At 34.5% G+C, this 12093-nt stretch overlaps 1 protein-coding gene across 2 annotated transcripts in view; it reads left to right on the forward strand.

The window, feature by feature from the left end:
- The window catches only part of LOC115888751 (protein winged eye), an 87926-nt gene that overhangs the window by 36638 nt on the left and 39195 nt on the right, over positions 1-12093 (forward strand). For both annotated transcript variants that reach the window (XM_030908587.1, XM_030908589.1), the window contains exons 4-5: positions 5060-5331; positions 7187-7382. In XM_030908587.1, the coding sequence (XP_030764447.1) occupies positions 5060-5331; positions 7187-7382 (468 nt within the window). The remainder of the gene's footprint in view (positions 1-5059; positions 5332-7186; positions 7383-12093) is intronic.

Consider the following 12093-nt stretch of genomic DNA (forward strand, 5'->3'; position numbering starts at 1 on the left):
CTCTTGGAATTTGAGATTCGAGAAACCCCTCCTTATCGAACCTTTACACCCCACAGTCAATCCGTTTGACAAAAATCAGCTTTAATTGTCAAGCAGTTTAAGAAGAATCGTGATTACTCAATGGTCATATTTTATGAAACACCCTGTATAAATTTATAAAACATCTTAAAATATGTAAAACAACAAAATAAAATATACGTGTTTAAGAGTTTTTCCGAAAAACTCACCGGTTTTTAAATAAAAATTATTTAAATATTTGAGAGATAGTTTCACCCCCTTAGAATTCGAGTTTCTAAAAATCCCTTCTTATCGAACCGCTACACCCTAAAGTCAATCCGTTTTCCAAAAATCAGCTTTTTACGTCAGGCGCTTTAAGCAGGATCGTGATTAATCAATGACCAGATTTTTCGAAACACCCTGTATACATTTTTAAAAAATCTCAAAAAATATATAAAAAAACAAAATAAAATATACGTGTTTAAGCGTTTTTTCGGAAACTTGACCGTTTTTTAAATAAAAAATATTGTAATATTTGAGGGGTGGTTTCACCCCCTTGGAACTGGAATTTCGAAAAATCCCTTCTTATCGAACCTCTGCACCCTAGAATCAACCTGTATGCCAAAATTGAGCTTCTTACGTTGAGTGGTTTGAGCAGGATCGTGATTAATCAGTATGTCAGTCACCCGATTTTATATATTAAGTTGTTCAGATTTTTAAGCTTTTCTATGGATTGACTAACGCAAACTTTTGCTAGGGTATTCTATTAATTTTAGTTATATTTTTTAGACATTATGATCCTAAGATTAGATTACAGAACCTCGAAATTAGTGGAAACATTAGTTGTTTCAATTATACTTTATATTCAAGAGTTTACGATCATTCACAATGTCTTAAAAAATATAATTAAGATCAATAGAATATACTAGCAGCAGTTTGCGGCTAGAAAAGCTTAAGAAACAATTAGATAATAATGTCTTGTATAATATGTTGACAGGGTTGGAAGGTCTAAGTTTTATCTACAAACTACATATGATCTAAGGACAAAACCTATATTAATCTCATCCTCTTGAGGCTATCTCCCCTACCGGTATTCCCACATAAGTATGTGTCACCACCATGGACATTAAAATATATAGATTGTCGATCTAGACAAAGTTTTTGAGACAATTTGTTTATAGAAAGTTTTTAAAAATCTAATTTAGATGAAAGCCTAAATGTTTTGGGTTTCAAATTTTTCGAAATATACTTCAATTTTAAAACATTTTTTAGTTTTTGGTCTCCTGTATTTACTTATAAGCACCAGTCAAGGTAAAAGATAACTGTCAAATGAAGTTGTCATTTCAGAAATTTATCTATTTAGTGCTTTATTATTATTATTAAAAACTCATACCTACATCGAAAATATTAGCCATGAATTACACTACTGAAGAAAAAGTATTGATGATTAAATGGTATTATCAAGGAAATAGTTATCAAAAGGTGTCGGACATGTTTGCTGCTCTGTATCCGAATAGACCGATACCTGGAAAATCTACAATGGCAAGGAATATCCAGAGATTTGAGACCAAAGGTACTCTAATAAATAACTGCAGATGTGAAGCAAGGCAGGAACAAAGAGAAGATGCAAGAAACGATACCGATTTGGAAGTTTCATTGTGCGTGGAAGAGAACGATGGAAAGATCAGCACAAGGAAACTTGAGGATGAAATAGGAATAGATCACACTACAGCGTTTCGAATTTTGAAACGACATAAATACTATTCCTCCAAATATGAAAAGCACCAAGAGCTACGAGATGGGGACGAAATACGGCGGCGTTTTGTTTCGATATGATGGAAAGAGCAAACATGGATAGGGAATTTTTAAAAAACATATGTTTCACTGACGAATGCACGTTTACCTTAAATAATGAACCCAATGTTCAAAATTAGCGATATTGGAACAAAGAAAACCAACACAGGTTTGTCGAAACAAGGACGCAATATCCACAGAAAGTAAATGTTTGGGCAGGGATATTCGGACACAATATTATCGGGCCATTATTTCTTACGCGAAATTTAAATGCAGAATATTATTTGGAACTACTCGAAAATCATATTTTACCTGCTTTACATGATGCCACTAGGGAAAATCAGGAAGTTTGGTACCAAATGGATGGCTGCCCGGCACATAGTACCCTGGCTGTTCGGGAATATTTAGACAATAGTTTTAACGGAAACGTTATTGGCCTAAATCATACAGTAAATTGGCCAGCAAGGTCTCCTGATATTTCCCCAAATTATTTCCTTCTCTGGGGCCATTTAAAAAACAGGATATACAAGGATAAAAAATACCCAAATCTACACTATTAAAAAATGCTATTTATGTCGAATGCAATAGAACTTCAGTTTACATGGGATTTCTTATGTCCCGTCTGACGATGCAACACCCGGTATGTTTTAGTATCTTTCTAGATTTGAATACCTATGGAATTTGCCCACTATTATCCATTGAATTTCTATTGTATGTCTAGTATGTTACTGATTTGGAGTGGACATCAATTATATTTCAAGTAAGCTATAAGCCTGCGTGACCTGATCAATTGGGAAAGATGGCGGAGTTCCAAACCTTATTATTAAGTTTCTGTAAAAAAAATTTCCGTGAATTTATTCTATATCTATTATTTATAACGTCCATGCTCACCACCCTGATACTCAATTCCCCCAATCCTTGTTTCATTTTCGTCTTCTTCTTCTTTTTCTTTTGTGCCCTTTTTCTTTTATTTCGAACGTAGTGGGCGATGACGAAAACAAACGAACATCAGAAATATGACAGCCGCAGACGGGGATCGCTCGAAACGGGCTATTTCCGGGTAAGGGGTGAGCGGGTACCGGAAATATTCGGCGATTCCGCCCTTCTATGACGTCATCGTTGTTTCTGATGACGAGGAGAGAGACAATCAAAGAGTAGATACTTAATATATTTTAATTTACTATTTTAATTTTTTAGGGTTCCGTACCCTAAGGGTAAAAACAGGAACCCTATTACTAAGACTTTGCTATCCGTCCGTCCATCCGTCTGTCACAAAGGTCTATCTTATGAACCGTTATTGCTAGACAGTTGAAATTTTTACAGATAATGTATCTATGTTGCCGCTATAAGAACAAATACTAGAAACAGAATAGGTCCGGGGATCTCGGTGGCCACTCAATTAGCGGGCTATTTCGACCTATCCACTTATTTTCAAAATTTTCATTTAACCATTCCCTGACAACTGCCGCGTTATGCACAGGTGATCCGTCCAATTGAAATTTTAAATTCAAACGGGTTTGGCATGGTAAATTATGTATTGCATCCCAAAGTCATTAATCAGAAAATTCAAAAACGTTGGACTATTCAAATTTCTCTCAAAAAATATGGACCAATGATTCTATCATCAAAGTATGCCACACCACACATTTAATTTCTGAGAATACTGTCTTCTTGTATTGATCACCCATTCAGGGTTTTCGACTGCCCAGAATCGCGAATTTTGAGAGGATACTACTCCGTTTGTACTAAATGTTGCCTCATCACTAAATAAAATTTCTTTTAAGAAATTTCTATTATTTAAATACTCTGCTTGAGCCTATAAGCAGAATTCTAATCGTCTAACATCATCTCCCTTTTTCCAAAGTGTGTAAAATCTTTGGTTTAAAGGGTTTAACTTTATTAGTTCGCAAACATCTCCTAATATTTTCCCTTGGTATATCCAAATCAACACTGGCGCCTCTAATGCTTGCACGAGGATTGTTACGAAAATATTCTAATATTTCCTCATTCTGCCTATTTATTCGATGTTCCGGCCTTCTGTTTTTTAGTAAGTATTTTGACACACAACCAGTTTCATTAAAAACTCTATTTATTTGGTTTGGTTGAACCGTGCTTCTACTTACTGCAGGTCTGTCGGGATGTCTGTTGTTAAATTCTCTGGCAGCTTCTCCTGCTTGAAGATAGTTATCACCCACTAAACGAATAATTTCAATTTTATCCCTAATATTTAATTGTTCCATAATGCAAATAATATTTCTTGATACAACACTTTTCTGCGTGCTATTAAATTAATATTCAATTCTACGCTGCAAGAATTGACAGCTAATAAAACCCATTGTTGTGGATTGTTTTTTCAAGGGTTACGTGATAACTCATCGTTAAATTGGCAAAAATAGGGAATTATTTAATTTAACTGCAGAATTATTAATAATTAATATTTTTAAACGAAATTTTGGTACAGAACTGTTTTGGGGGGATGCCGAATGTAGGGGTGTACTCAAATTTTGAAAAAAAAAAAATCGCTAATATGATTTTGCAAATTTTTCACCACAAAAACTTTATTAAGTAGGCCTTATTTTTTTGTGAAATAACATGACATCGAGCCCTAAAGTACATTTTTTGAAACTTTATATTTGAAAAAAAAATCATCAAAATCGGACTATAAACACAGATTTTATGGAGGGTGCCCGGTCTTGAGTGGGTCACACTGTATGTTGCCGGTATAAGAACAAATACTAAAAACGGAATTAAATAAATGTTTATAAAGAAAAAAGTACTTTCACTAAACATTTAGTGTTTATCTGCTAACTCAACAGTAACGATTCAAAGAGCATAAAGTTTTTTGAAATAAATTATTAATCTGAGTATTATATTTATGATACACATTATTTTCATATAACACCGTACGCCCATGCCTATTTTATGAATGAAATTGGGCGTGTTTTGTTTACAACTGCATTCCCCTGCCGATACCCCGTAGCTACAGATCCGTTGGTCACACTATATTTATTTTTACTTTTTACATATTTATTATTGATTAATACAATTTTTAGTAATGTGTTTCTTCATTTTTTTTTAAATTATTTATACGCGCATTCAAAATTTCAGCTAAATCGGAAAAAAAGTTTATAATAATATAGTTGTCTAATGTTGTATAGATAATGAATGGTACGGAACCCTTCGTGCGCGAGTCCGACTCGCACTTGACCAATTCTATTATCATTCTACCATATAAATCTTTTAATTCATATTTTGTTGTTTTTAATAGTTTCAGACTCGCTGTTCTCCGCCACTGGCTACACTTTCGGAGCTCCCACTCCTCCTCCGGGCTCGCCGTACTCCCCAATTCCAGTGGCGCAACTGGAACTTTTGGCCAAGGGTTTCCCCAACAACATTATCATCCAACAGCCGGCAGAGTACCCGTCTAGCCCGAAAAAAATCCAAATAACCGAGAAAAGATGCGACGAAAAGTGCTGTTCTTTGCAAAGGGCGCAGCAGAAGAGTTGCCTGTGTTCTTCGCCGGTTAAAAAAGTCCAGGAGGTGAGTTTTTTAATTTAGGTGTTATTTTTAGAGAAAAAAAATTGATTTTGTTGTTTTTTTTTGTTGTTTCACAACAACAGTGCTTTCCATAAAATCAATAAAATGCAAAATATATGAAATAATATACATGTACAGGGTGGGTCAAATTCAACGCTTTTAACTGGAAACACCCTTTTCTATAGGAAATAGAAGATAACTAATATCGGTGTCTGGAGCTCAGTTTTCATCAAAAACATGATGGTGAAAACCGCACATCAATATCTGTTACCGTTTCGGAGTTACGGGGGGTGTTTTTCAAAAATGTGCATTTTTAATGAATCGCTGTAACTTTTTTGCTATGGAAAATTTTGTATTTCTATGAAAACATTTCCAAAGCACCTTTTTACGTAGAATTTAATGCTTTAAGTATAATTTTTTTAAAATTAATAATTTAAGAGTTATCAACAGAAAAATTGATTTTTTATTTGGGACACCCTCTATATTTTTAATTAACTGAAAAGAATTTAAAATTACCTTTCCAAAAATATAGCACACTTGATATTTTGTTATAATTCTCTTCGAAATACAGAATTTTTAAAAGTTCGCCACTTTTAACTAGTAGGCTTTGGACCCCTTATCGATGATATGCCCTTAATGGAACTCGAAAACATATTTTTCCAGCAAGACGACGCACCGCCTCTGAACGCTGAAGTTATCAGCAAATTTTTGCAGCCAATTTCAAGAATAATTGAATAGCTAACCAAGATCCCAGCCCATTGGCCGTCGAGGCCGCCTGACTTAGTGCTTATGGATTTAATCCTATGGATATATTTGCGGAAGAATAAAGGTTCCTTATTCTTCCGTATAATCTAGACAAGAATTAGAAATACTTAGCAGTTATGAGAGGGTATCTTTCACCCCCACCGAGTTAATGAATTCCGCGAGAAATGTTCAAAAACTGCCCCGTCTGTCCATAACAGAAGACGGTCGATATGTCGAAAACCTGTAGCCAAATATCATGTCTTGATTTGCTGTTTATTTTTATTGTTATTAGATATAGTTTAAATTTGTTGATGTTGGTTAAATATATTTTAAATTGTTATAAAATTCTGCATCTCTCATAGCAAAAATCATTTTCGTTTTAATTGATGCTCACAGCCAGAATTTTTTTGCATTACAGCCGGTGCCGTTCAAAGCCTACTTATTTAAAGTGGGCGAATTTTTATATACTCTAATATCTCGAAGAGGAATCGAGGAAAATATCAAGTGTGTTATATTTTTGGAAAGGTAATTTTAAATTCTTTTCAATAAATTAAAAATATACAGGGTGTCCCATATAAAAATCAAATTTTCTGTTGATAATTTTAAATTATTAATTTAAAAAATATATACTTAAACCATTAAATTCTACGTAAAAGGTGCTTTGGAAATGTTTTCATAAAATTACAAAATTTTCCATAGCAAAAAAGTTACAGCAATTTGTTAAAAATGCATATTTTTAAAAAACACCCCGTAACTCCGAAACGGTAACAGATATCGATATGCGGTTTTCACCATCATGTTTTTGACAAAAATCGAGCTCCAGACACCGATATTAGTTTTTGTCTATCTCCTATAGAAAAGGGTGTTTCCATTTAAAAGCGTCGAATTTGACCCACCCTGTACTGATTTCCTTCGCAAATCGACATCTATGAAACTATGAACCCTTCCCGGACACAAACGGTACATTGTGAGACAGGAAATTGTATAGAGAAACAAGCCCTATAACATAGGATACAACATTTTAATGAACAGTGCTTTCCATAAAATCAATAAAATGCGAATCGATCAAAAAACACCCTGTATATTTTATTTTTATTTTTTGTCTTTTTTGCAGATTTCCACTAATGGTTGTTCCCGTACGAATCCCATCGAATGGACGGGTGTCAACGTGAAAAAGGAACCGGGTTCGAATCCCTGCCAAGTGGCAGAAATCACTACCAGCGTTTCGCCAGTTGTCAAGGTCGAAGTCACCAGTCCCACTCAGAAAAACGAACAATCGATCATAGGAAATTCACTAATCAGTGGCAATGGTAAGTGGAAATTTGTAATATTTGTTGAAATTGTTTTAATTACAGAGAAATCAGTATACATAGAGCAGTTCTGAGAGGTTATTTATATGTTATCTCTTATTATTATCAACATTTCCTACTTATTCAACCAATTATGATGTAGCCTCTTTCATTATTTAGACAATCTCTTTGTAATTGAGTTTATTGTTGTCTATTGTTGGCTATGCGGGCCCAAGTTATCCCTTCACTGAAAAAAAGGATCTCTCAGTCGAAATGAATATGACTTTGACCCAAAAGATTGGCGCTTTTGAATAGGGCCAAGAACGACGTTTCTTTGCCCAAAGCATTAACTTAATCTTTTCATAAGCTTTAAAAAATTACTTTAGCGAATAGAAGAATCTATCTGTCCGAAGTATTTCACTGTTGACCCAAAATGAATATGCAAAGAAGTTCTTGCTACAAGAACAATAGTCTCTTTGATTCATGCAAAAATTCTTGATTGAGAAGGGACATTTCTTGATGAAAGAGACATTTTTCTTAAACCAATAGCGAATACTGTTGACTCAACTAAAATTTATTTTGATCTAAGAGAAGTCTATACATCATATACAGGCATATTACGAGGTATATTATTTTCTGATAAATTTTTTTCCTGGTCTGTAGTAAGTAAAGGGATATTGTTTTCCTCGATAGTAGTTATTTCTGCTTCTTCACTCCTTGGTATTTTTGGGGTGGTTTATACAAATTACAAAAAAATGTTACATCACGATTAATCAAAGTGAAGCAAATAAATTATTAGCTTTGGTCATATTTTGAATTTTTTAATACGACGACTTGAAATTCTAAAATTTTTGTAATTATTTGCATAAGAAAATCGATACCTATATTCTTATTCTATCTATAGTCACGCATGCATTATCTAAACAGGTTGTAGCGTTTTTTTATAAACATTACCACTGCGAACGGCAGCTTTTCATCGGAGAGCAGTCGTGGGCAAAGTTTACAGAATAATTTTATTCTGTAAACTTTGTCGTGGGTAAGGTATTTCACTAGAGAGATAACTAATCAATAACAATAAACAAAAAAATATAGATATTGGGCGCCAGGCATGTATAGAGAAAGAAAACACAGTTGTATATTACTTAAAACTAATGTCATATCAATCAATCAATCAATCATCAATATTCATGTTCTTTATTGGTAAATGACATTGTAGAATTTTAATAATTATTATAGTGGTTAAATACTATTACAACGCGTAATGTAATGAAACCTAAGATCTAAATCATATTGTAACTACTAAATCGACATAAATGTTCTTAATAATCTAACCACTAAATATAGTCTGTACGATATTATTTAAAATGTACGTTAAGTTAAGACCGAAAATCGAATGAAAGCCAGAACCTAAATCTACACTTAGCTGTTCTTGAGGCAATCCTGTTTCAAAGAGTAGCTGCGTGAGGTGGGCTCATATCTCTGTACTGTCTGTCGGCGATCCTGTTGGCCAAAACAACATAAGGGGCCAGAATGAGGACACCATGAATCAATACAGCCGTAGCTACTGACTAGGCTTAGAAATGGGAACGAAGCAGCATGGGGCTTACGCTGTATCCATACCGTGGCAATATGGGGACACTACCCGTACCTTGGAACACTACTAGGACCATAACCTTGGACACAGTCCGTCCATAAGACCCTAAAAATACGAAACTCTTGCTTAAAACCAAACAAGGTCTAATAAACAAAATAAACCTACCTCGAAACACTTCCGAGGGCTCAATAATAAACAAAGAACCTGTCCTGTCTTCCATGTAACATTCTGGAGGACAAAAGCAAAAGAACACCAATGTGCCAGCAAAATACAAATACGAGTTAAGGTGGGTCAATCCAAAACTCTACCCTAAAACTATTCAATAATAATAACGAATCTAATAAAGATAATATCTCATCTTTACCTGTAGCTTCGAAATGGCAGCTGATTCAGATTTTACAGCAAGATTTAAATTGCCATTTCTAAAAGCCGGGTGAACAAAAAAGTGAGGTTGCCAGCGCCTCCACAGAGCAGTGAAACGATAACAGGGTTGGCGACTAGGGAACGTAAAAATTACGCCAAGCGTGCCAAATAAATTATCAAGCCTGAACGATATGGAATCCGATGACGATACGCCAGACATCATATAAATCATATATAAAAAATACATGTAAAGAACTAAAAACGTTACAATACGGTTGAGTGTTTACCCAAGGAAAAGGATAAACTTACCCTTGGTCTTTCCCCAAATACTCCAACTCCTGTTCCTTCAGCGGTTTTTGACCCGTCTGTATACCATGTTAGTCCATCCGAAAGGAATGTTATATCTGTCCACATTCCTCATCATTTTGTTCATCTCGGATGGTTTGTGGTAGCGATAAAGAGGAGTCATTTGGTCCGATCTCATTTGGAATAAAGGCCCCCCGATAGAATTTCCCATCTTTGAGTGTCCTGTTCCCGATTCTGTGGATTACATCTATTAGCTGGGTTTTTGTCGTATCCACTCTATTCTTTTACGGTCTTTCTTGGTTATTCCCAGCATATTTCGTTCCATTGAGCGTTCTGCGACCCGTAGTTTCCTTATAATGTCCGTTTTTAGTGTTTCGTGTGTAGGGTATGCAATCCCGCAAATGCGGGATCCCTCTGAGATTCCACGGGATCAAAGTTGGGGGATTTTACCGTGCGGGATCTGCGGGATCGACACTTTACTACTGGGTAGCCGAATCGTTCCGGTTCGTTCCGGGCCGATGCGTCGACGCTCGGAACCCGGGGGATTCCCCTTACGGCTTGGCCTTTAAAAATAAGTGAAACAAACAGGTTAGTTGTTAGATTTCTTACTGGCGTATGTGAAGTGATGTGTGGACAATTTTGTCAAACAAACCGCCGTACATAATTATCGGGACAAGCAAAATTTTAGGGTAAATCGAAGGTTGAATATCTCTTGAACTAAAAAAGATTTTTGGAAGCGGTTTGGACCAGGTTTTAGATGCATCTATTGTGATTAAGATGCCATGTGGTTTTCGAAAATATATTTAATGAATTCTCGTATACAGGGTGTTTTATAAGAGTGTGAAAATTTGGTTAAGAATCTTTTTTACCGCAAATTTACATTTTTTAAAAAATCGACATTTTTACGAAGTACGATAATCTGTATTGAAATTAGAAAAAACAATTTGATCAGTTTTATATTTTTGTTTTTGTTTTAAGGAAAATACACGACGTTTTTTTTTCGAAAAATATGCATTTTTAATCATACGCATGGTCCTAAATGGTACAAAAAGCTTTGTACATTCTGCATATGCCAAAAAATTATTCATATAGAGTGTATCTAAAAGCAGATAACTAATACAAGTTAAAAAAACTTCAACATCAAAATAATATTTCTATTTATAAAATAAGTAGATAAATTATAATAAAATTTAAATTTAATTAATATTAAATATATTTTTAGAACACTCTGTATACATCGGTCGAAATTTCTGTACAGCTAGTTTAAGATACACGCTATATCAATATATTATTGGCCTATGCAAAATGTACAATGCCTTTTGTACCATTTAGGACCAAATCGTTTACAGTCCCGCAATTTTGCGGATCCGCGGGATTGATTGCTTTAATCCCGCGGGTTTGCGGGATTGCATTCCCTATTCGTGTGCATAGGTCATGACTGGTAGTACACATTGGTCGAATAGTTTCTCTTTCAGATAAAGTGGCATTCTAGATTTGAGACTATTGACAATTAGGCCTACGTCATTAGCCAAAGATGATTAAAATATTGTCCATTTTTAATTCTTTGTTGGTCCAGTCTAAAAGAAGGAAGATTTCTTCTAGTATTGATGTAAACGGCTCTGAGGATATTAGAGTCTCACTGTCATTCTCTTTTGCTAGAAAAGTATAAACATATTAACCATTGATTTCTGAAAATGTCGTCAAAAAAGTTGTTCCTCTTGTAAAGACAATCCGGAGACATACTGTATATATATAACATTTTCCTGTATAAAATAGCATTTCTTTTTCAAAGATAAATTATTATACTTTCGTGAGAAGGATATTGCATCTGAATTCTATGAAGTATAATAGGTATACGTTACGATTATCGATTCAGGGTTGTTATCATCCACAGGCATCCCACAGGAAGTGCTTTATCATTGACACGTGATAAGGAACGGTTTATTTTAATCAAGTGTTTGTTTTGCGTCTACACACACAAGATTATTCCCTAAAGTATTGTCGAAAATAATACAGGGCGTCCACTTTGGGTCAACTTTCGTTTAGCTGAAATCAGTTATTAGAAAGGAAAAAAATTGTCTTTAAAAAGCTACTGTGAACCACGGAAAACACGAATTTTAAATAAACTGTATCCGTTTTCTGAGGATATTTAATAGACTTTAGAATAGCTGAAATCAGTTATATAAAAAATAAATATATATTTGCCTTTTAGAAGCGTTTAAAAACAATTTAGAAAGTTTTATGCAAGAGTCGACACGATTTCTCTACAAACTGAGACTGGCCAATAAACTAGCATATATAAAAAGGGACAACGTAAACGCTGAAACGTTGTATGAACAAACAAAACAATGCATTTACGAAGCAGCTGAAGAAGCGTTAGGGCAACAAGATAAGCAAACGACGGAAAAACCAGAATGGTGGTCTGAAAACTTAAAAAAACTTATAGAAGAAAAAAAGCGATCCTACCAG

The sequence above is a fragment of the Sitophilus oryzae genome, unplaced genomic scaffold, assembly GCF_002938485.1.
Source record: "Sitophilus oryzae breed Bouriz unplaced genomic scaffold, Soryzae_2.0 scaffold_808_pilon_pilon, whole genome shotgun sequence".
NCBI lineage: Eukaryota > Metazoa > Arthropoda > Insecta > Coleoptera > Curculionidae > Sitophilus > Sitophilus oryzae.